This window comes from Pelophylax lessonae (assembly GCF_965119305.1).
Source record: "Pelophylax lessonae genome assembly, chromosome: 2".
Taxonomy (NCBI): Eukaryota; Metazoa; Chordata; class Amphibia; order Anura; family Ranidae; genus Pelophylax; species Pelophylax lessonae.
Window position 1 is genome coordinate 239995720 of NC_138769.1, and position 26847 is coordinate 240022566.

A 26847-nucleotide genomic window follows, 5' to 3' on the forward strand; every position below is an offset into this window, starting at 1 on the left:
GGCTCAGGTAAAAAAAAGACGTTTTTTCTTTTATCTTAATGCATAGAATGCATTAAGCTAGAAAAAAACGTCTGCCTTTACAATCCCTTTAATCGTCAACTGCCATGATGCTGCACATGTGATCAGTTATGACACCAGATATTGGAAAGTTTGGCAGTTTGGTTGAGAGCACATCCAATGTGACCGGTTCATTCCCAACATGTGCCAGAAATGTAACTGTTTTTTGAAACTGTTAAATCTATAGGTTTACTTCACTTTAAGGCCTCTTTCACACGGTCCGCCTCCGTGGGCAGATCCGTGTTGCTCAGCGGGGATCGATCCGCGATCCCCGCTGAGCCGGCAGATGACAGCTCCGTCTCCGCTTGAAGAGCGGAGAGGGAGGTGTCTCAGCCCCCGCTGCCCTCTATGGGGGATCGGATGAGAGTGGACCGCCTGTCCGCTCTCATCCGATCCGATTACTGAACGGATGGAAAAATAGGGTTTCCATCCGTCCAGATTTCACAGACAGGATCGGACACGGATGGCAGCGGGTGTCAGCGGAGGTGTCTCTGCTGACATCCACTGCTCCATAGAGCTGCATGGAGGATCCGATCAGATCCGCCTAAAAAACTGACAGGCGGATCTGATAGGATCGCCCGTGTGAAAGGGCCCTGAGTCTTTGGCCTTGCCCTGGGAGATCTCCAGAGAGTGAGTCCGGTGGACTGGTGTAAAGAGAGTCAGCCAGGTGAGCTGGTGAAGAGTCAGCTTGGTTGGCTAGCAGTTTCTGCAGAAGTTGTGCTGTAAATAAGTTGTCCCTGGTTTTTCTTGTAACAGTTAAGTGGGCATCCCATAAATTTCTATCCCCATCTGTTATTAACCCTTAAAAAAACAACAAAACAAAGTTCAAGGACTGTTTTCTGTGACTGAATGCAAGTATGCTAGGCCGTGAAGTAGTGGGGAACCCTGCAGCTCCTACAAAGGGTTGTGCTGCATTTCTACTATTTTATTATCTTTTCAAGGAATACTCTGAACAACTTATGTTATCATATATATATATATATATATATATATATATATATATATATATATATATATATATATATATATATATATATATATATATATATATATATATATATATATAAAGAATAATCTCTTTTGATGATTGGTACGGAGACAGGCATATTGGAAAAATATGGTCCCTCTTAACAACCTCTTTGTAAACACTAGAAAACATAGCAAAACGTCAACTTTTACAGAAGAATAACAGGTCGTTAAGCATGTACATAGTACAAATGTGCATTCGTTTATAGACCGTAATATACCAGTGATCAGGAAATAGGATATGACTTAATTTGAGGGAAGGAACCACCCAGAGAATGATTTACAATATCTATAAAGTTCACACAAAAGCACTCCAGCTGTAGTCCCCCGGTATAGTATGAAGATCGGGAAAGGAGGAGAAAGAAAAGAGGGTATAGTAGGGCAGGAGTAGGGGGAGTAGGAATAAATAAATGAGGAAGGGGGGAGGGAGCTGATACAAAAACCCAGGGTCTTCCCGGATGCTACATAGGCGGTAGGGGTACATAAAAACCTCCCACAGGAGAGTTTTACAGATATAAGATAAAGTTTGATGAATATCTGAAGGGAGACCATATCATCCAGGTAATTTTAATGGCTTCCGGTTTGTCATTAACCCAAGCGATCATTTGTTCCAGGACACATATGGCATCCAGTTCACAAGCCCATTTCACAAGTGAAGGGGTGTTCAGTTTAAACCAATATCTAGCAATGATGGTGCTGAGTTAAAATAACAACGTAAAAGGCCTTTCTTGATTTGTTCCAGGCACCAAAGAGAGAATATTCAGTTGGGGGTGTTCCTTATCTTGTCAAATATATCCCTATTATTTTATCCCAGAAAGGGAGAATTAGAGGGCACGTGCTCCATATGTGGGTCATGGTACCAGGGGCAGATGACCATCTCTAGCAGGTGTCCAGGATAGAAGAATCTATGGCATGGAGTAATGTGGGGTATCTATACCTGCTGGTGTCAGTTTATTTTTGTGAAATTATTTACTCTGTTTGTAATTTTTTTTTTTCCATTTTCAATTTCCCTTGTATAGAGTGATTAATGCTGGCAAGAGTCAACACAATGAAGACCAGGCTTGTTGTGAATTTGTGACTGTAGAAGAAAGAGACAGTGGATTAAATAGCAAATGCAATGAATCAGAGAACTCTGATGTGCATACAGATACTAAGGTATGTTGCAAATAATAAATAATATGGCTGAACTCTCAGGCCCTGTTCACACCTGAACATTTTTCAACTCGTAAAACGCTCATCTCTGAAGTCTCAAAAGGCCCGACAAGCAAAATCCCATTCATTTCAATGGTCCCGGTTCATATATGAGCGTTTTGTGGCCTGAAGCAAAATGCCTGAAGCTCAAAAATTACATGAGCTTCTTTTTTGGCAGATTACAAGTGTTTCTGTTAGCTGTCAATGCATGCCTCCAAACACTTGCAAAAACCGCCTAAAAAATGCCCCCCAAAAAAGCCTGAAAAACACCCAAAAAACGCCTGAAAACAATACGCTCAGGTATAAATGGAGCCTCAAGGATTTAAAGAGGTTGTAAACCCATAGATTTTTTTTTTTTTGCAACCTGAAAGAGAAACACATAATGAGCTAGTATGCACCGCATACTAGCTCATTATGAAATACTTACCTTAGAACGAGCCCCCGCCTGCTGCCCGCTTACCTGTAGGACGGGTGACATGTCCAGTTGCCCGTCTTCCGGGATCGCAGCATCCGGCCATCTGATTGGTCGGAGCCGCGGTGACGTCACTCCCGCGCACGCACGCGGGAGCCGACGGTCACGGGACGGGGCTCTGAAGGAACGGCACCAGAGGCCGTTCTTTCAGAGCGCATGCGCCAGTGACGTCACTGGCTGCATGTAAGGTAAATATCTCCTAAACGGTACATGTTTAGGAGATATTTACAGTACCTATAGGTAAGCCTTATCATAGGCTTACCTATAGGTAAAAGTTGCAGAGGAGGGTTTACTTCCTCTTTAAGCTTTTAAATACCAAATGTATTGTTTTGATTAAAATTGCTGATAAGGTACCAAGCAGAACACATACAGTTAAAAAGCTGAGTATCCGATGACCAAGGTAAGGTACAGAAAGGATGGGGACGTCCACAGCTGCTTCGTGCATTCTTTTTTCCAAGATCAAATTTTCAAATCCTTTCTTTTATAAATCCTTTTAAAGGCTGGTTCTCACCAGATGCAGTCCATTGTGTTTTTAATCTGCATCAAAAACGCATGTTCAGTGTTTTCTATGTATTCCAATAACCCTAGTCCCACCTCAGTGCAGTTCATTCCACTTTAGTCAACAAAATTAGAACATGCTGCATTTTTTTCGTATGAACCACATCTGAAATGTAGTAAAACACATAAAAAATGCACTGGAACACATCAAAGATGCACCGGAATGCACATGTCCTGAATAGAGATGGTGGAAAAAAAAGAGGGGGAAAAAACGCATCAAGAATGCACATGCGGAAACACATCTGCAACACAAAAATTGTGGTGTGAACTGGCCCTGAAGCAATAAATACCCCCTGTAGATTGTAATTGAAGCGGTAGCAAACTGCAAACAAAAAAAAATCTTCTCCTGTCATAATTTTCTAGTATGCATCTTCTTGCATAAACTGCTCTACAAGGATCTCAGTCATTGCCCATAATAAAGGGGCACTGCTGTTGTAGATCGAGATTTTAGCCTAGTCACCCCTAGAGTGGACTCTAGAAGCTTAGTATACTGGTAGCAGTAAAGTTATGCCAATACTGTTTACCATTACTGATGAGGTTGGTGCCATTGCTTAATGCTGATCTGCATTTCACCAGGTACAGTCTAGATCAGTGATGGTGAACCTTGGCACCCCAGATGTTTTGGAACTACATTTCCCATAATGCTCAACTACACGGCAGAGTGCATGAGCTTCATAGGAAATGTAGTTCCAAAACATCTGGGGTGCCAAGGTTTGCCATCACTGGTCTAGATCTATCCAACTGCTGAGATGATTATTTTGAATGTATACTACCACTTTCTGTCTGTAAAGCAGTGTCGAACATTCTACATATTGGATGGTCCCTCCTACATTCTGCGCTCCTTGTGACCGTCACCAGGGCACCATCATGCAGAGGTGAACAATAGCTCCCAGGTCTTGCTGGGCTCACCCATTATTGGAGTTTTCACCTTCCAACACCACTTATTGGGCCTAGTCACAGTTACTGTGGACCAGGGCTTTTTTTCTCAGAGAATAGGTGTAGGAACTCCCCCCTTCTAATTCACTTTGTGTCTCCGCCCCCTACCCACCTCCGAGCACTGACCCTTGGTTCCACACCCTACCCAACTTCCTGTAAGTCCCCTTTTAGAGAATATAGTTTGTATGGAAGTTAGTATTGATGAAAAGAAAATCAATAAAATGCTTTCCTCGCAGCCAGCAGCAATAGACCTCATCCCAGCAACAACAGATCTCCCATCAGCCAGTATCAATAGACTCTTCAGCAGCCAGCAACAGTAGACCCCTCCCTAAACAGTAGATCCCTTCCAGCAACAACTGACTCTCCAGCAACTAAAGAACACCCACCCGCAACAATAGATTGCCATGCAAAAATAGATCCCCTCCAGCAACAATAAGTAATCCCCAAGCAGCCAGCATCAGTAGACCTTCCATCACACCCCAGCACCCTTTGCCATTGCATATATTCAGTTCTGGAGGTGCCGGAACTGCGTTCCCCCGCGTTCCCGCTGATAAAAAGCCCTGCTGTGGACTAAATATCTACTCTTTTGCTGTGTTACTTGTGTGGATATATCTTGCTTCGCGATTTAATTGTGATGGTTATATGTTCTATCTATATTTCCTTGAAGAAGGAATCATTGTTAGATTCCGATTCATGTTGGGATGTTCCTACTGCATGAAGAGCTACATACTTACATAAAAGTTGAGGTTGAATAAAGGCAATAGTCCATCCAGTTCAACCTGTGTAGGTGTGTGTGGCCGTAATCATTTCTCATAACCCTTAATGTTCTGATCCTTGAGATGTATGTCCAAGAGTCTTTTGAAAGTAGCCTTACTTTCCACAGAAACTACCTCTTGTGGCTGAGAATTCCACAATTTTGTAGCCCAGTAAAGAACAGTAAAGAACCCCCTGCGTTGCCTGAGGTTTAAACGCTTCTCCTCTAATCGCATTGTATGTCCTCGCATCCTCATGCAATCCTTGCGACTGAATCATTTTTTTTTCTATGCTGAGATCACCATTGAGGTATTTGTAAATTGCTATCATGTCCCCTCTCAGGCGTCTCTTCTCCAGGGAGAATAAATCAAGCGATTGTAAACGCTCTTCATAATTAAGGTCCTCCAATCCCCTAATTAGTTTAGTTGCCCTTCTCTGGACTCTTTCCAGCTCCAACACATCCCTCCTGAGGACTGGCGACCAGAACTGGACAGAATACTCCAGATGCGGTCGGACCAGTTTTATAAAGTGGTGGGATTATATAGTTTTATCTCTGGAATACATCTCCTTCTTTATGCATGCTAATATTCTGCCGGCTTTGGCAGCTGCAGCTTGACATTGCATGCTATTGCCTAGTCTATCCTCTACTAAGACTCCCAGATCTTTCTGCATTTTTGATTCCCCCAAAGGTTCCCCCCCCTAAAGTGTATTGTGCTTTTATGTTTTTAGTCCCCAAGTGCAAAACTTTACACTTCTCCACATTATCCTCATTTGCCATGTAGTTGCCCACTCTGTTATTTTGTTCACGTCATTCTGTAAGATTTCTGCCTCATGTTGTGAAGTTATTGCCCTGCTTAATTTTGTGTCATCTGCAAAAACTGATATCGAGCTACTGATCCCGACCTCAATGCTGTTTATGAATAAATTTAATAAGATTGGTCCCAGGACTAAGCCTTGGGGAACCCCACTTACCACCCCAGACCAGTCTGAGTATGTGCTATTTATTACCACCCTTTGGACACGCCCTTTAACCAGTTCCATATTCAGAAGCAAACCTTGTGGTCGATGCCTGCAGACCTTATTTTATAAATGAAGCGCTTGTGGGGAACTGTATCAAACGACTTAGCAAAATCCAGGTACACCACATCCACTGGTCTCCCCCTATCTAGCTCACAGCTCACCTCCTCGTAAAATGTTAACAGATTGGTTTGACAAGAACGCCCATTTGTAAACCCGTGCTGATTACTGCTGATGATGTTGTTGTCTTTAGCAAACTCTACGATATAGTCCCTTATCATCCCCTCCAGAAGTTTACATACTATCAATGTCAGGCTGACCGGCCTATAATTTCCAGGACATGCCTCTGCCCTATTTTGAATATCGGTATCACGTTAGCTTTCCTCCAATCCCCTGGTACATTTCCTGTCATAATACTGTCAGCAACGATCAGGAACAGTGGTCTAGATATAATTTTACTAAGTTCTTTAAATACTCTCGGATGTACGCCATCCGGGCCTGGTGATTTATTTGTGTTAATTTTATCCAGCCTTCCCCTGATTTCACCCTCTGTTAGCCATAGCGGCAAGTCCTGTGAAGTACTGCTAACAATAAAGTCATGGTCAGTGTACCCCTCCTTTTCCTGTGTAAAGACTGAGGAGAAAAAAGCACGGTTGCCTTTTCAGTGTCCTCTGTAACCATCCTCCCCCTCATCGTTAATTATGTGTGCAACATGCTCTGCCCTAGTTTTTTTGCTGTTGATATATTTAAAGAATTTCTTAGGGTTCTTTTTACTATCCTCCGCTATTTGTCTCTCGAAGTTGATTTTAGCCATTTTGGTGTCGTATTTACATTTCTTATTTGCTTCCTTGTATTGCTGGAAAGCCGATACTGTGCCCTCTGATTTATATTTTTTGAAGGCCATTTTTTTTCCCCTAATAAGTTTTTTAACATTACGGTTTAGCCAGCCAGGTTTGGCTTTGTCTCTTCGAAATTTATTTCCCATAGGAATGCACTGCGAGATGCATTTGTTTAATATGTTCCTAAAGCATTCCCATTTTTCCTCCATGGTCAGTGTTCCTAGGGTTTGGTCCCAGTTTACCTTTTCCATCATTGAGCACAATTTGGGAAAGTTTGCCTTTCTGAAGTTTAGGGTTTTTATGTTCCCCTCTTGCCTTGTTATATTGTTATTTACGCTAAATGTGATCATCCTGTGATCGCTAGACTAGAGCCCAGGTTGTCCTGGACTCCTATGACACTGGTCCACATGCAATGGATTTGAACATATTTTTCTGAACCCATTTGTCTGATTATGTCCTTTTTATACACTAATTGTTGTTAGTCTTGTATATTTTCTTGCATACATTCTAAATAAGTAAAGAACTGCTGCACCACAACCACACATGACACATTGTCACGTGCATCGCTTAGGAGATATTTACTTTGGATGCAACCAGTGACATCACCGGCGCATGTGCTCTGAAGGAATGGCATACCCGTGTTGTTACTTCAGACCCGTGATGTAAACAGCAGTGACGTCATAGCGGGCTCAGCCATTTATGTTGCAGAAGCCCACAAACCCTGAAAGAAGACCGGATGAAGATGGAAGTGCCTTCAGGGGTGATATCGCGCCACTGGAAGGCTGTTTTCAGGTAAGTCTGTCATAATGTGCTAGTATGCAATGCAATGCATACTAGCCCATTAAGACTTAAACTGCCCAATGCCTATTTTTTTTTTTTATGCGGTTTACTATCTCTTTAAATAAAGTGCATGTGCGGTAAAAGTGCAAAAAAAAAATCCATCCATAAATATAAAAGAAACATAAATGAAGTCCAAATAAAGTACGCAATCCGTGCAATAAATTGTCCCAAAGGGTGATTATTCCAGGAACTGGTGCACCCTTAATCTGTCACAGGGAGAAAAAAATAAGTTGCCTCAGAGCAGCTCCACCAAAAGGATCAACACCAGATTGTTGGATCCCATAAAGAGACCAATATGTGCATTGTAGTGAATATGGATTGGTGGTGCTGCGTTGCTATGATAGTTGCAAATACTTCAATGTTGTTAACTTACATGTTATATATACACAATATGTGCATTGCTGCCTTAAAACTCAGATTCTGCTAATGGAACCTCCCATTCCTGGATGTCTATACTCAGCAACACTGGTAAAAATTAGAAAAAAACACCAGTGCAATATCTTTTAAAATCAGTCATTTATTTAAGCAAAGACACTTACAGTGGATTAAAACATCAGCGTTATCGAATACAAAAAAACGTTATCTCTGCTAGTGCTTTAACTGGTCATTAAACCTCTGATTATGTACACTATTTTACCAAAAGTATTGGGACGCCTGCCTTTACACGCACATGAACTTTAATGGCATCCCAGTCTTAATCCGTAGGGTTCAATATTATGTTGGCCCACCCTTTGCAGTTATAACAGCTTCAACTCTTCTGGAAAGCCTGTCCACAAGGTTTGGGAATGTGTCTATGGGAATGTTTGACCATTCTTCCAAAAGCACATTTGTGAGGGCAGGCACTGATGTTGGACGAGAAGGCCTGTCTTGGATTCTCTGCTCTAATTCATCCCAAAGGTGCTCTATCAGGTTGAGGACTCTGTGCAGGCCAGTCAAGTTCCTCCACCCCAGACTCGCTCATCCATGCCTTTATGGACCTTGCTTTTTCATTTAATGTTGGGTTTGGGTCATCCCCAAACTGTTCCTAGAAAGTTGGGAGCATGAAATTGTCCAAAATGTCTTGGTATGCTGACACCTTAAGAGCTCCCTTGACTAAGGGGCCAAACCCAACCCCTAAAAAAAAAACAACGCCACATTATAATCCCCCTCCACCAAATGATTTGGACAGTGAACAAATCGAGGTCCATAAAGACATGGATGAGCGAGTTTGGGGTGGAGGAACTTGAATGGCCTGCACAAAGTCCTGACCTTAACCTGATAGAACTTCTTTGGGGTGCATTAGAAAGCAGACTGCGAGCCAGGCCTTCTCGCCCAAATCAGTTCCTGACCTCACAAATGCGCTTCTAGAATAATGGTCAAACATCCCCATAGACACACTCCTAAACCTTGTGGGCAGCTTTCCTAGAGGAATTGAAGCTGTTATAGCTGCAAAGGGTGGGTCAACTCAATATTAAACCCTACGGACTAAGACTGTGATGTCATTAAAGTTCATGTGTAATGGCAGGTGCCCCAATACTTTTGGTAATATACTGTATTTTCACCCAGTTTGAATTAGCTAGTTTAGGTCAGAAATACTACTGTATAAGGGTATATTTTTACATGTCTTGTTAATTTATTTCTTTTTTGTTTGCCCTACTTTAGATCAGCAATGGATTATCTTTCTATTATTGGGGACTTTTTGATGGTCACGCAGGATATGGATGCTCTTTGACAGCATCAAGGCTCCTTCACCTTCACATTTGTGATCAGCTAAGAGACCTTGTGCATATTCTCCAACAACCTACAATAGCTGCTCCCCTATGTCTTGACAGTGGCACAAGGAATGAGAGTGCTTCAAATACGCCGACTCAGGAGAAAACAGAACCCCCTTTAGAGACTGCATTTCGTTTTCACTTTGAAAAACAAGTATTTCCTGAAAGTCTTGTAATTGGTGCACTGGAAAATGCTTTCAGGCAAATGGTGAGTAGAGAGATCCAGACTGACATTTGCACTGATTATTGTTACTGTATATTATCTGAAATACCGTTTTTGAAAATGCAGTTGTCAGCCAACACTCTTTACAGTCATACTGTCAGGTTCATTAGAAATAGTTCATTAATTGCTATCATTTTACAATGATGCCTGTTTATTGCTTCCACCAGAGAAGTTGAAAATTGCTTCTATACATTCTGATCATAAATCAGTATAAAACTCTGGTCTACCCACACCTGGAGTATTCTGTCCAGTTCTGGTCATCAATCCTCATAAAGGATGTGCTGGAACTGGAAAGAGTCCAAAGAAGGGCAACTAAACTAATTAGGGGATTGGAGGACCTAAATTATGAGGAGCGTTGGCAAGCACTCAATTTATTCTCCCTGGACACCTGAGAGGGGACATGATACCGATTTACAAATACCTCAACGGTCATCTCAGCATTGAAAAAAAAACGATTCAGTCGCAAGGAGTGCAAGAGAACACAAGGCAATTCAATGCGATTAGAAGAGAAGCGATTTAACCTCAGGCTATGGGTTTTTTAGATTAAGGGCAATAAGATTGTGGAACTCGCTTCCACAAATGGTAGTAACTGTGGGTAGTATGGCTACTTTTAAAAGACTCTTCGACAAACATCTCCAAGATCAAAACATTCAGGGGTATGGGAAATAAATGTCTACACACACCTACACAGGTTGAACTGGATGGACTATTGTCTTTATTCAACCTCAAATACTATGTAACTATAAATCAACATCATCCTTTGGCCCAGGAATAGCTGTTCTCCATACTGTTTTTAAACAACCATTTAGTTTTAGGACTAGATTGTTCATTATTAAGTTAAAGTGGTTGTAAAGGCAAAAGGTTGTGTACCTTAATGCATTCTTTGCATTAAGGTAAAAAAGACGTTTGCAAGCTGCTTCCCCCCAGGCCGCCTTAAACATTTTCCTGAGGCCCATCTCAATGCAACGCTGTGCCTGTCTACAGCTCTCCTCCACTCTCTTCTCACAAGAAACTTGATGTCACCAGCTGCATATACAGTAAATATCTCCTAAACTGTGCATGTTTAGGAGATATTTCCAGGGCTTTTTTTGTCAGAAAATAGGTGAAGGAACTCAACCACGACCCCCGCTAACCCCCTCCCCTCCTTCACACACACAACCTCCAAACAGCATCAAATAGTGGGTTTGGTCAAACTTCACTAAGGCTACGTTCATATGTTAGCGTAGCCGATCGTGGGCAGAACACCGCGATTCTGCCCGTGATCCGGAAATCATTGCAAATCGCGGGACGCCTGTGTGTTGCCGTTGATTTGCAATGGCACCCCAAACGCTGTGCGATGTTGCCGTGATTTCCGCCTGCCGAATTGCGGTAATATTGTGCAAACAAAATCACGGGTCACGATTTTTTTTGCGCGATGTTAGCACGATTCGGCAGGCGGAAATCGCGGCAACATCGCACAGCGTTTGGGGTGCCATAACAAATCATTGGCAACCCACATGCATCCCGCGATTTGCAATGATTTCTGGATCGCGGGCAGAATCGCGGTGATCCTGCCCGCCATCCGCTACGCTAACATGTGAACGTAGCCTAACAGTGGAAGGGTCTGAAAGGGGCTTTAAAAACCAGGAGTGCATTACATGCAGAGTTGGGGGGGGGCAGGTGGTGTTACACACAGAGTTCAGGGTTCAGAGGAACACTATGTGCAAAACTCAGGGTTGCACTGCATACAGAACGCAGAGTTCACGCGGGTCGCAGCATATAGAGTGCAGAGTTCAGGGGTGCACTACATACAGAGTGCAAAGTTTAAGAGTGCATTACACACAGAGTGCAGAGTTCAGCCTTCTTCCACAGCTGCTTATCTCTGAATCCCCTACCCACATTTCATTTTAACCCCTCTTCAGCTCTGACCTCTGCATGCAACCCCCCCTCCCATCTGCCCCTATCTTCTCCCTTCCTCCTTAAAAGCTTCACCACCTTCCACATGTCTTACTTGTGTTGCTGTATTATGCTGAATCACCCAGAGAGCTCTAGTACCTCCAAGCACACTGTGGCTTTGCCTCTCTTACTTGCAGGGAGATCATCCAGTGGGGGAGTAAAGATCTGCATTGAACCCCGGCACCTGCATCTCCCATGTCATCATTCTGCACTCAGTGGGAGCTGCTCAGGAGATTAGATCTGTGGGAGCCATTGGGAAACAAGTTGTCACTTGTAAACATACAAGCCGGACCTCCGAGTTTACAGGTGATAGTGGTGAGCAGGGTGCAGAGGGCCTGAGCCAGAGGTGGTGAAGTTCCACCAAGTTTCCACCAAGTTGGAAAAAAAACCCTGCCTATAGGTAAGCCTTATTATAGCCTTACCTATAGGTACAAACAAAAGATGGAAGTTTAATACCACTTTAATCCCAAACTCCCAAAACTTACTGTCCCTTAACCCCTCTCGCCTAAGCCTGAAACAAACCTAACCCCCTAAACTAAGATAACCTTTCCTTCTGCCTGATCATTTCATCCTGTGATAGATACCCCTATGCCAAAAGTACAGTGCCCTTGCAGAATACTCAATCTTTTAGTGCTGAAAATTACCGGGTTTCACTGTAAAAGACTATAACCTAACTCAAGCAAAAACTCTTTTGACAATACGGAAAAGTTTACATTTTAATTTTGTTTGTGACCCCTATCAGGACAGAAAAACATTTCAGACATTCTAAGCCTTCATCATTCTATTAAAAATGTGTTTTGTTTTACCATTTGACATATTTTCCATCACTATCGGTCTAAACAAGAAATGCAGTGAACTTTCCCCATAGGTAAACATATGGCAGTACAAAATACAATAATACAATTTCTGCGCTGTGTGTTAGAATTAGGCAGCTAACACTAAAGTGGTTTTCCCAACCAACATAAAGTAATACAAGAATAAAAACAGTGCTAGATATGGCAGTACAAATCTAAGTCCCGGTTCACATATGTGTGATGACAGACATCACATGTGATTCGGGAGCGCACTGCTCTGAAAATCGCATGCATTTCTGTGCGATGCAAATCCAGCCATACAGATTGTATAGCTGAATTCGCATCACATTCGGACACAACTCACACAGGACCCTTTTTTGGGTCCACACCAGAATCGGATAGCATGGGTGTTCACATCACACCTCTGCGATCCGATTCATGTCCGAACTGACAGTTCGCACTGCAATATGCGAACTGATCTGGGGGTGTCGTTAACTTTGTATTGACACACCCAGCGATTTGAATATGGCAATGTGAACTGCCTGCGAGTTGAATGCAATGTGGGAACCCGCAGTGTTTCCGCATCGCATATGTGTGAACTAGCGCTGAAAGCGGACCTATATTTACCAGAACTTTATAGAAAAAAAAAAAAAGCTGCCTGAGTCTAGGTCCACTTTTAGTTTCAGATTTTTTTTCCACAGATGTGTCTACAGTATTTCTTTTTTTTTTTTTTCCAACAAATATTTCTTTGTGTATTTTGCCTAAACATCTTATACTTTTTTTTTTTTTTTTTTTTACACAGATAGGAATTTATTTCGATAGCAGATTTTGGCACACTTATTTTATTTCCTAGTCTTTAATTAAGAAAAGGCGATAGAAAAAAAATGAAGAAAATTTTTTTTTTCCTGTACTTTTGTAACATTGTATAATTTTCCATAATTCTTGCAGCCCCAAATATTTACAACAAAATACAAACAAAATATAAATAAGAGGATTCCCGCATCGCATATATGTGAACCGGCACTGAGAGAGACTAACCCTTTCCTGCTCTATTCAAAAAGAAATAGAGTTTTGGCTTCTAACCTAACCCTAACCCTTTACACAGCCCTTGGAAAAAAGGAAGGAAGGAATAAAGAAACAAAGAATATAATGGCAGTGAAAAAAGATAAGTTAGACCAATAATAGTGTATTAATACCACCATTTCCGGTGTCATATTGCACAACAGAAAACAAATTGTGACAAATATTGCAACTCTAAGAGCCGGTTCACACTATGAAGGAGCGACTTTTTAGCGTGACTTTAGCCTGACTTTGAAGAGATTTTTGAAGAGACTTAAATGATAGGTGACTTTGTCTGTGGGGAATGCCTGGCTAATCTTTCTCTTCTTCCTGGAAAGTCTGATCACAGTCGATTGAAAATAGATAAAGATCCAACTTAGAGGCGACTCCCATTGAAGTCTATGTGCACAAGTCAGATAGAGGTCGCCTTGAAGTAGTACAGGAACCTTTTCTGAAGTCGGAGCGACTTCAGTAGTGCATATTTACAGCCCATTCAGACTGGCGCGATCCGACTTTGTGGGGCGACCTGTGAAGTTGCGGTGCACAGCGTGCACCGCGACTTCGGCACGACTTGCACGGACTTCATATAATGGAAGTCAATGCAAGTCGCCTCCAGGTCGCCCCAAAGTAGTACAGGACCCTTTTTCTAAGTCGGAGCGACTTGTGTCTCTCCTATTAGAATGGGTCCTGTGCTAATCAATGGCGAGCGACCGAACGCGACTTGTCAGGCTGACAAGTCGCCTGACAAGTCGCGCTACTCTGAATGGACCCTAAGATGGCTCTCATTCATTTACATTGAATTTGTAATGACAAGTGACTTGAGGTCGCACAAGTCGCGTCCCAAGTCGGAGTAGTGTGAACCGGGTCTAAGGGCTTATGCACACTGCAGCTAAGAAAAAAAAAGGCCCCTTTTACAGTCATTTGAGCTTTTATTTCTCTGCCTAAAAGCTTGAAGAATCTTGTGCTCCTTTCCATGTTTTTGAGCTTTTGTGAGCATAAGGATTTTTTTTCACAAACCCTCAGCTTATTTTTAAATTATGTTGTGCTTTTTCACGTGTTTTTGGTGCTTAGGCATCTTTTCTGCTCGAAATCTCCTCTCAAAAATGCGAGTTTGGTGGGGGTGTATGGGGTGTTATGCCTGTAAGCTCATATGCCAGTAAACTCCTAAAAAAACCATAGTTTGCATAGTTTGACACTTTGGCTTAAATGGAAGGGAGATTCCAGGCAGAAAAAAATGAGCTCAAAAGCCTGTAGAAGCAGCTTCTTTGAGATGCAGCGTGCATGAGCCCTAAAAGTGTTACAAAAAAAAAAAAAGGATTAATTTTTTGCTTAGAGCCAACCCCGACCTGCGACACTCATAGGGCTCTTTAGTAAGTAATTTTTACAGGCATTTGATCCTATAAATGCTGCAACTCCTAAAGTGATTGTAAAGTCTTGTTATTTTTCCTATAAAAATAACAAACATGTTATACTTAGCCCCCGTTCACACTGGGGCGACCTGTCAGGCGACCTGGTCGCCTGACAGGTCGCCGTAGGTCGCCTTCCATAGAGAAGCTGCGGACCCGTTCTAATAGGAGCGACACAAGTCGCTCCGACTTAGAAAAAGGGTCCGGAGCTTCTTTGGGGGGACCCGGAGCGACCTGCATAGACTTCAATGTTATGAAGTCCGTGCCGGCCGCTCCGAGGTCGCGGTGCGAGCAGCGCGCCGCGACCTATGAGGTCGCCCCGGCAAGTAGCGTCGCCCCAGTGTGAACGGGGCCTTATCTGCTCTGTTGCAGTGGTTTTGCACAGAACAGCCCGGATCCACCTCTTCTCAGGTCCCTCTTCTGATATCCTGGCCCCTTCCTCCTGCTGAGTGCCCCCACAGTAAGCAGCTTGCTATGGGGGCACCTGAGCCGAGTCACAGCTCCCTGTGTCCATTCAGACACAGTGCCCTGACCCGGCCCCTCCTCCTTCTCTTGGCTAGCTGACTTGTCTCAGCCAATCAGGAGGAAGAATCTTGGACGGCTGAGATACTCGTGGACATCGCTGGACAGAGAGGGACCTCATGTAAGTGTTAGGGGAGCAGAGGGGAACTGCTGCACACAGAAGGCTTTTTATCTTAATGCATAGAATGATTTAAGATAAAAAAAAAACCTTCTGCCTTTACAACTCCTTTAGGGAAGCCAGACTGGCAATAACTAAAAGCTGCTGTTATAAACTGTAAGGGCTCATGCACACTGCATTTCAAAGATGCTCAAAAAAGCTGCTCCTACAGGCTTTTGAGCTTTTTTGAGCTCTCATTTTCTCTGCCTGGAAACTCCCCTATGTGTTGGCCAATTTTGACTGTAGCACAAGAGGGATGACCGTAACACACAGTCATAAGGATCTTTCACACCGTCCTGTACTCACCAATGCATAGTTGTCAACAGTGCCGAATTTCCCGGGACAGTCCTAAAAATCCAAGCCATATCCCGCTTTGTTATTATCAGAATCCTAAAAATTAGCCTCAGTCCCTGGCCACACTGTCATCCCTCCCCTACCTCCTCCCCACCTCCAGGAAGTGCTGAGAGGGAGCATGGCCAGCCAAAGGTGATGAGCCACCCATTGACACTGCAGAATGACTTTTACACAAACACACTGTACGCACCTCCGCCATGGGACAGGACTCCAGGAGACAGGCAGCAGCTCGCTGTGCTGTGTATTCCCGAATCCATTCTCCAGCTAGGAAGGAGTGGGCTCCATGCCATGCTGCCTGTATGCTCGGGAAGCCGCTGGGTAGAAGCTGCTCACAGTGGGAGCAGTAGCAGGTTGTACAGAGAGCCTGCAGATGGTAAACCGAGTGCGGGTGGCCAGCAGGACCAGGTATTTGCTGCCTTCTCACCATAGACTGTTCCTAAACCATGACCTGGCTGTGGTGTTGTTCTATAAATATAGAGCAAGGGCCATAGTGGCACTGGCTTACACGTCAACACTGCTTGATGCTTTTAGGCCTGGTTCACATCTATGAGGGTTTGTATGGGCATGGCAGCCCATTCATTTGAATGAGCTGCTGTGCCTGTGTTTCCCGCAAAAAGAAAATTCATGCAGCATTTTAAAAACGCAGTGTCCTTGAAATCGCATGGTGCTTTTGCACCATGTGATTTCCCTGCGGTTCCCACACCCAAAAAATGCGCTGCATTTTTAGATGTGTGAGTCTCCGTACACTGCCCTACATCCTACTTACCTCTGTACACTGCCATACAGCCTTCTGACCTCCGTACACTGCCCTACATACTACTTATCTCCGTACACTTCCCTAGCACATTCTCCACTTTGTAGGGAATCTCAGACTCTAATTAATCACACCCCCTTTAAGCAATGCCCAAGATTTAGCGTAATTTAAACTACGCCCTTTTTTCGCCACACATCGCAAAGCACGCCACATTTTTTTCACTCCTGCTAGGCCACGCCTACAAATGAATGCCCCACTCCTAATTAAACAATACCCCGCCTACCGAAAAAAGTGTTCCTAAAAAAATTAGAATGTTTGCAACTATGCTAATGTCCTTGGATAATTGGTTACCTCCTTCCAATTTTTTCCAGACACTTTTCCAGTGATACTAGACTAGATCCCCAGGCAAAAAGTCTGAACAGCAGACACATGGCAGGCTTGCCTCAGCCCTCCCAGGCTGTGATCTCCTCCTCAGGGACAAGACACCTCTGTTCCAGGTGTCAGAGTTTTTATACACACTCCCAGCCACCATCTGGGCACACTTGCACCAGTGATTAGCCAGGGCTGCATAAATGTGCAGAATTGTATTTGAATCTCCCTGTCCTCTATCTTCAATAACATTTTCAGACAGGGAGAAGCAGTCAACCCTGCAGCCAGTGAAACACAGAACAGACCAAAATTATAACACAAAGCTCACTGCCTACAGTAGACCAAGAACTACATTTATCTAACCTAGCACCTGCCTAGGAGGGTGCTACAGAAGCATAGAGAATGGTGACAAAGCTCTGCAACATGGGAGCCAGTACATTAAGCACCGATACCACTAGAATCAGCAAGGTCAACAAGTAATAATAAATAGAGTCAGAATTAACAAAATGCTGTGATTTTCTGTCTTAAAGAACACTGCCCTGCAATATTTGCATTTTTGGGATTACATACAGGTATACAAAAGCAGGTGTGCTGCTTTGAACATGGAATATTACTAAAGCGCTTCCTCCGTGAGGGCCACTTAAAGATGCTTGACCCCATTGGTTGCCCTGACCTTGCATGTCTCCCGAGCCCTTTGACACCCTGGGTTAAGACATTCCTGACTGTAATAATGCAGACACCAAATGCATTAAATGGGTGTTAAAACAAGTGGAGTCCTTTGTTACAGGTGTTCTGTGTCTTCAGCTAGCTCAAATAAGAGCCCAATACGGCTCCTGTATTCTAACATCCAAGGTTGTAGCATGATATGTACAGTGTCTCCTTAAAGCGGAGTTCCACCCTGGGAAAGTTTTTTTAAATAAAAATACCCCCGGGACAGTCAGGGCTAGTGCATTCCACAATGGCTAGCCTCTGATCTGCCCTGTGTTGCACTTACTTTTTCAAGGTAAGTATTTCTTCTAAAAGGTATTGTCCAGCGCTGCCATTTCAGGTGTGGGCAGCTTGAAGCCAGCGCGATCCTCTTCTGTGTCCTCTTCCGTCTTCTTCGGTCCCACGATGCACTGCACCGGCCCCGCCGTCACTTCTGGTGCCGCAGCGTCATCCCTGCACAGCTTCTGGGCATGCCCAGAAGCTGTTCAGCAAGGTATGACGGCGCCTGCACCGGAAATGACGTCGGGGCCGGTGCAGGCGCATTGATTCCTGGGAGCGATGACGTTCAGCTCCCAGGAATCATTGCAAGCCAGGAAGTGACGAATCGCCGTGGCCGCCGAGGGGAGGAAGAGGAAGTAAGGTAAGTATATTTTCTTCTAAACAAGATATGTAAAAAAAAAAAAAGATTGCGATTTATCAATTTGTTTTTCAGGTGACCCGGAGCAAGAAGATGGAGGTAAGTATAATTTTAGGGTGGAACTCCGCTTTAAATAGGTTCTAACAAGAGAAGCAAAATAAAGGCAGTCCCTGGGTTACAAGCAAGATATGGTCTGTAGGTTTGTTCTTAAGTTTTATTTGTATGGAAGTCAGAACAGGTACATTTTAGAAGTGTAGCTCCAGCCAAAAGAAGTATTTTTTGGAGAGCATAGGGAAGGGTTAACACCCCTGTAACATTTGTTTTGCTGTCTATGTCCATGTGCAGAAAATTTCCCCCTCATTTTCTGTTCTTATGACAATTGGATTTTGAAAATTTAGGGTTGTTGTGTAAGCAAGGATTGGTGATAAAGCTTCAGTGGAGACACCTTTTTCCCATGATAACTCTTACAGGAGTGAATTTCCCTTCCTACGGATAGATTTCTCCTCACTTCCTGTTGTCTCTCTATGTTTGTAAGTAGGAGTCATATGTAAGTCAGATGTTTGTAATCCTGGGACCGCCTGTAAATGTGTCTGCATGCAGTGTCACTTGGGATGATAATAGGGTGGGCTTCTGCCCGCTCACTAATTAGAAGGACACCAGTTTTGTAGGAGTGGCGGAAAGACCCTGAAGCAGAAAACACTGCACATTACTGTTAAGAGTTCACACTTCTACCAACTTCCTGTCATTAATATGTTTTGTGTTTGCCTTTGTGATTACAGGATGAACAAATCGAAAGAGAGAGAACCTCAAATAGTATAGATGGAGGCTGCTGTGCACTTGTTGCAATTTGTTTGCTGGACAAACTGTATGTAGCCAATGCTGGGGACAGCAGGTATGATTTATTTAAAACTGTGAAGGCTGAATAAAGGCAGGACTATCCATTTCTTCTTAGAAATCACAAAAACATCCGCGCAGTGGGGTTGATTTACTAAAGGCAAATTAGACTGCAGTGTTAATTTCGTCTACGAAAATATTTTCGCCACCGGCATGTTTCCAGTGATGAAAACTAAAGGAAAATGACCCCAAATTTTCATCAATAAACGAAAACTAAGACAAATGTTTGTCAACGAAAATGTGAGGGAGTGACATTTTACCCAGGTGAAATTCCGGTTTCCTCTGAGCTAAACCTGTAAAGCCTGTGATTCTTTCCCCTCAAGCAAGGCAGCACCGTAGTGTACTTAGTAGTGTGGCCTGCTTAGCAGTGTTCAGCATTACAGGGCTCCTCAGATGACTGTCCAGAGCTCTATGCAGCATTTACAGGCCTCCCGAGAGTCCCGACCATCCAGAGTACTGTGTGTGGCATTATTACATGCCTCCTCAGACACAGGACCATCCAGAGCACTGTGTGCCCCATTACAGGCCTCCTCAGACAACCATCCAGAGTACTGTGTGTGGCATTATTACAAGCCCCCTCAGACACAAGACCATCCAAGAGCACTGTGTGCGCCATTACAGGCCTCCTCAGACGACCATCCAGAGCACTATGCAGCATTTACAGTCATCCCGAGAGTCCCGACTGTCCAGAGCACTGTGTGCGGCATTATTATAGGCCTCGTCAGACAGACCACTGTCCAGAGCACGATGTGCACTATTTCAGGCCTCCACAGATGACCGTGCAAGGCACTGTGCAGCATTAGAGCCTCCTCAGACCATCCAGAGCACTGTGTGCATTACAGGCATCCTCAGTCCACCGTCCAGAGCACTGTGTGCATTACAGGCATCCTCAGTCCACCGTCCAGAGCACTGTGTGCATTACAGGCCTCCTCAGACTACTGACCAGAGCACTGTGTGCATGAAAGGCCTCCTTGGACCACCGTCCATAGCACTGTGTGCATTACAAGGCTTCTCAGACCATCTAGAGCAGGGGTTCCCAAACTTTTCAGACCGCGACCCCCAATATTAGATTGCTGACGACCCCCAACCCCTCCCCCTCCCCCTCCCCCTCGTATGTAAGATTTGCGATTTGGTTACATACTGACAGAGCTAAAACAAAAAGGAACACAATCTCTAAGCCAGGCTATTTTATTAACAAATTATGGACAAAAACAAATACATCCATAACTGTGAAATGCTTACAGACAGAATACGAACAAGCTGCCGACCAGAAATGAAGTATTTTAAGTTGTTTCCACTGTTGATAGGAAAATGCAAGTGATGGCAGCGGCGCCTCTATCCATGTCATATAGTGCGCGCTCCACTCCGCACAAACACTTGGATATGCGCTTCATAAAAGCTAACATTTATCTGGTTAACGTTAGAGTGAGCGGCCTCTTTCTTTAAACAAATTCGTTTAGGCTTTACAATAAATATTGTTTATGGGCTAATTAATGCCACAATAATTTGTTTATTTTATTGGCTAATTGTATTTTTCATTTTTGTTTTGCACTGAATACCATTGAATATTTTCATTGAATGCATTAAATATTTGCCGTGCACCGCTATGCCAGAAAAACGTTAAGAGCCACCTATTTTTTTTATAATAAAGGGTTTCTATTTCCTATTTACGCGAAATCTACAGACGCAAACAGACAAAGTGTAATAAAATAAAGACCTAAATGTGTATTTCGGACTTTTTTTTTTCACCACAGTCTGAAAGAAGACATGTTATTGAAGACAAATATCCAAAAATCTCAAAATTGACCAGTAAAAAAAAAAACAATGTTTTTGCCTGCCGTGTCTCGCATTAACTCGCATTAAAAATAATAAAAAAAAGTTTCTGTAAATCATCTCGCGACCCCCTGCTCCCCACTCCGCGACCCCCCGGGGGGTCGCGACCCCCCGGGGGGTCGCGACCCCCACTTTGGGAACCACTGTTCTAGAGCAATGCTTAATGCATTACAATTTAACTAAACCCATTCTATTTTAGCCGACTAAAATGTACTGGAGATTTTAGTCGACTGAAACGTAGGAGATTTAGTCAACTGAAATATAGTGGAGATTTTAGACAACTAAAATACGACTAAAACTAAAACATTTCAGATGACTAACATACGACTAAAACTAAAATGGCATTTTAGTCAAATGACTATGACTAAAACTAAATCGAAATTTGACATCAGCACAGACTGTGCACTTTGTAAGGGCAGTTTCTCTAAAGCTTAAAGAGGAAGTAAACCCTCCTCTGACACTTTTACCTATAGGTAAGCCTATGATAAGGCTTACCTATAGGTACTGTAAATATCTCCGAAACATGTACCGTTTAGGAGATATTTACCTTACATGCAGCCAGTGACGTCACTGGCGCATGCGCTCTGAAGGAACGGCCGCTCGTGCCGTTCCTTCAGAGCCCCGTGCCGTGACCGTCGGCTCCCGCGCGTTTTCCTTGCATTTGTTCGAGTATTTTTTGTAAGGTGAAGCTTTACATTATTTACTAAGCTTTGGATCAACGTTACTTGCAGAGTTGCAGAGTACACAGTCTATTGGCCTTTAGTAAATTAACACAAATGTGCAGGATATTGGTACGAATAATTGTATTTTTTGACAAAAAAATGGTAATATTATAATGGGCCTGATCTATTAGGGTTTTAAGACTTGCACAAAATGTTTTGTTTCTGTCATTCCCAGGGTAGTTTGAGTATAGTAAAGCATTCTAAAGCTGTCATACATGAAGTAGTATATTATACATTCTAGATGCAGTAGTAATAAACTCTTACAAAAGAATACATTCTCCAGCCTGAAAATGAGACGGACTCTATCTGACATACACAAAGTGCAGTAAAATCAAAGCTAGGCCTCTTTCAGAGCAGATCAGAGCAGAGTGGGTGGTTGACAAATCTGTGTCTGTTCAGTTTATGCTGAGTGAACACGGGCAGAGCCCGCTCTGTTCTATGGGCAGCTGAATGTAAACGGACTCCACTGTCTGTTCACCCCCGTCTGTCCTCTGATCCAATCTGCCTAGAGGGATAAAGAGGACTCCACTTCTGTTCTTTTATAGCGGACTGGATCAGATTACAGATAGGCAGATGTAAACAGACACAAGTCCATTTACACCTGCCGGTCCAAAGGGGTGAATGGACTGTCTCATCAGGCCCACGGAGCCAAAGGGGACTAAGCAACTTCAGTACAGAAGAGGAGCTTGCACAGCTGTGAAAGCAAGGATTAAGGGTCAGTTCACACCACAAAAACACACTCCAGATCTGTCCAGATGTGTTTCTGCATGCGCTTTTTTAACGCGTTTTTGATGTGTCCCAGTTTGTTTTTGATGCAGTTCCATATGCATTCCAGATGCTTTGTTTCCTGTTTTTTTTCATTGTGCTGAGGTTTTACCACGTTCCAGTACAGTCCCCTGTAGTAAAAATTCAGCATGTTATACTTTTTTCTGTGGAACTGGAATGCCCTGGAATTGACCTCACTGGTGTGAACTATGCCATTGGAAAACATATAACTAGGGATGAGCTTCGAGTTCGAGTTGAGGCTACGTACATCGGTCGTTCGATCGTTCAAATGACGAACAAATGTGCTTCATCGCGGGAAATTTGAGTTTCCCATAATGCACTGCGCGTGCGCCACAGTAACCTTTGCTCAGTTGTGGATTTTTCTATAGGGGTCACATACCTATAGGAATAGAGATCACTACATATATAATCCACAGTAACTTTTGCTCAGTTGTGGATTTTTCTATAGGGGTCACATACCTGTGGAAATAGAGATCACTACAGATATCAGCCACAGTAACCTTTGCTCAGTTGTGGATTTTTCTATAGGGGTAACATACCTGTGGGAATAGAGATCACTACAGATAGCAGCCACAGTAACCTTTGCTCCGTTGTGGATTTTTCTATAGGGGTCAAATACCTGTAGGAATAGAGATCTCTACAGATATCAGCCACAGTAACCTCTGCTCAGTTGTGGATTTTTCTATAGGGGTAACATACCTGTTGGAATAGAGATCACTACAGATATCAGCCACAGTAACTTTTGCTCAGTTGTGAATTTTTCTATAGGGTCACATACCTGTAGGAATAGAGATCATTACAGATATCAGCCACAGTAACCTTTGCTCAGTTGTGGATTTTTCTATAGGGGTCACATACCTGTGGGAATAGAGATCACTACAGATATCAGCCACAGTAACCTTTGCTCAGTTGTGGATTTTTCTATAGGGGTCACATACCTGTGGGAATAGAGATCACTACAGATATAAGCCACAGTAACCTTTGCTCAGTTGTGGCTTTTTCTATAGGGATCACATACCTGTGGGAATAGAGATCACTACAGATATCAGCCACAGTAACCTTTGCTCAGTTGTGGATTTTTCTATAGGGGTCACATACCTGTGGGAATAGAGATCACTACAGATATCAGCCACAGTAACTTTTGCTCAGTTGTGAATTTTTCTATAGGGTCACATACCTGTGGGAATAGAGATCACTACAGATATCAGCCACAGTAACCTTTGCTCAGTTGTGAATTTTTCTATAGGGTCACATACCTGTGGGAATAGAGATCACTACAGATAGCAGCCACAGTAACCTTTGCTCAGTTGTGGATTTTTCTATAGGGATCACATACCTGTGGGAATAGAGATCACTACAGATATCAGCCAAAGTAACCTTTGCTCAGTTGTGGATTTTTCTATAGGGGTCACATACCTGTGGGAATAGAGATCACTACAGATATCAGCCACAGTAACTTTTGCTCAGTTGTGAATTTTTCTATAGGGTCACATACCTGTGGGAATAGAGATCACTACAGATATCAGCCACAGTAACCTTTGCTCAGTTGTGGATTTTTCTATAGGGGTCACATACCTGTAGGAATAGAGATTACTATAGATATCAGCCACAGTAACTTTTGCTCCGTTGTGGATTTTTCTATAGGGGTCACATACCTGTGGGAATAGAGATCACTACAGATATCAGCCACAGTAACCTTTGCTCAGTTGTAGATTTTTCTATAGGGGTCACATACCTGTGGGAATATAGATCACTACAGATATAAGCCACAGTAACCTTTGCTCAGTTGTGGATTTTTCTATAGGGGTCACATACCTGTAGGAATAGAGATCACTACAGATATAAGCCACAGTAACCTTTTGCTCAGTTGTGGATTTTTCTATAGGGGTCACATACCTGTGGGAATAGAGATCACTACAGATATCATCCACAGTAACCTTTAATCAGTTGTGGATTTTTCTATAGGGGTCACATACCTGTGGGAATAGAGATCACTACAGATATCAGCCACAGTAACCTTTGCTCAGTTGTGGATTTTTCTATAGGGGTCACATACCTGTAGGAATAGAGATCACTACAGATATCAACCACAGTAACCTTTGTTCAGTTGTGGATTTTTCAATAGGGGTCACATACCTGTAGGAATAGAGATCACTACAGATATCAGCCACAGTAACCTTTGCTCTGTTGTGGATCTTTCTATAGGGGTCACAGATCATCCATCGATAGGATTATAGATTACATCAGATATCAGTGAGAGTATTGATAATCAGTCACTTGCGTACATTTGTAACCACCACAGCTCATCTATAGGGCTATCAATTACATCATATCAGGTCATTGAGTATCTATTGGTCAGTTGTGTATACTCTATATTGATCTGTATCAACATCCTGTCCAAAAGGCCGACAAGGAGAGGCCGACGCTCACAGGCCACAAAAAGAGGGCAAGCAGCCTCTGTGTCCATTGTGAAAAGTGGTGGTCACAGTCCACATAGTGCATTCTCTGCAGGCGCGGAACGCCCATCCTTTATTTCCGGTGCTGCCTGTGCTATTCATCCACAACATGTGGAAGAGTTGGTGGAGTGGATCAATAAGCCATCCTCCTCTTCCTCTGACACCCATGCTCCCAGTAGTTTGCCTTTCACCACAGCTGCCAAAGTGGCCTGTTCCACAGGCTCCTTCTCCACAGCTACTCCTTCATTTACCCCACCATCATGCACAGAGGAGTCACCTGAACTGTTCAATCATAGTGTCAGTGACATGCTCATGGAGGATGCGGAGCAATTTGAAAGCTGTGATGTTGTTTCCGAGGTTGATGAAGGGAATAACACGAGCCTGGAGAGAGGGAGTGACAACGACGGACAAGAGACCAGCAGTCATGTTGCCACAGCTGAAGCATATTGCCAAGTTTGCTCCAGTGAGGAGGAGGGAGGGGATGATGAGGTCACTGACAGGATAGAAGAGGAGGGGGAGGATGCACAACTGCAACGAGGCAGGATGTGCTCCATGGGCCAGCCTAACAGTAGCCAACCTATTGCATCACAGCACAGAGCTCCACAGGTGCAGGGTGCTGCAAACTCCCCGCGGACTCCAAAAAGTTCATTATTGTGGGCTTTTTTCAGCACCTGTGCAGTAGACCGCAGCGTTTCTATTTGCAGCATCTGTCTAACGCGGATCAAGAGTGGCCAGAACACCAGCCGCTTAGGCACCACATGCTTGACAAGGCATATGACTACCTGCCATGCAGTCCGTTGGCAACAGCACCTGAAAGGGGCACCAGATCAAAACAAACATACATCACCTTGCTCCTCATCTGCGATCTCTAACCCTACTATACCTCATGCCTTCTCAAATACCAGCATTGAGAGGGATGATGGTAGAGCAATGAGTGGCACAGAGACTTGCACCCAATCTGCTAGCAGTACACCACCACTTCATTTGAGCAGCAGGCAAATTTCACTACCCCAGTATTTGAACCGTAGAAAGAAATACTGTCCCAGCCATTCACATGCTCACCGTCTTAATGCTAGCTTGGCCAAATTGCTAGCATTACAGTTGCTGCCTTTTCAGCTGGTAGACTCGGCTCCCTTTCACGAATTTGTGGAATGTGCTACACCACAGTGGCAGGTCTCAAAAAGACATTACTTTTCGCATAAGGCCATTCCGGCTCTCTACCGTCATGTGGAAGGTAGTGTTTTGGCCTCGTTGGATAAAGCGGTCAGCAGGAAGGTGCACATTACTGCTGATCTTTGGTCCAGCAGGCATGGACAGGGACGTTACATTTCTTTCACGGCGCACTGGGTAACTCTGATGGCAGCTGGGAAGGATGCAGGACAGGGTTCGGTCTTGCAGCTTGTTTTGCCACCACGCCTCCAAAAAGCTGGTGCTGGTTCTGCCACCACCTCCTCCTCTTCCTCCATGTCTTCTTTTGCGCAATTCTCCTCTGCAGCAGCAATGCTCCCTAAGCGTTCAAGGGACTACGCAAGCAGTCAGGCTAAAATATGCCATGCTGTGCTTCAGTTGGTCTGTCTAGGGGATAGGAGTCACACCGGTGCAGAGATTCTGTCAGCTCTGCAAGGGCAGGCTCAGAGATGGTTGACGCCATGACAGCTTGAGCCAGGAAGGGTTGTATGCAATAATGGCACCAACCTTCTCTCCGTCCTCTGACAGGGACACTTAACACATGTTCCATGCTTGGCACATGTTCTGAATCTGGTGGTGCAGCGTTTCTTGAGCAGATACCCGGGCTTCC

General features: G+C 43.7%; 1 protein-coding gene across 1 annotated transcript in view; it reads left to right on the top strand.

Annotated features, from left to right (window-relative positions):
• Positions 1-26847, top strand: part of PPM1J (protein phosphatase, Mg2+/Mn2+ dependent 1J) — a 128832-nt gene that overhangs the window by 46811 nt on the left and 55174 nt on the right. Inside the window, exons 2-4 of the mRNA XM_082248428.1 lie at positions 2103-2238; positions 9331-9648; positions 19138-19250. Coding sequence (XP_082104554.1) covers positions 2103-2238; positions 9331-9648; positions 19138-19250 — 567 coding nt within the window. The remainder of the gene's footprint in view (positions 1-2102; positions 2239-9330; positions 9649-19137; positions 19251-26847) is intronic.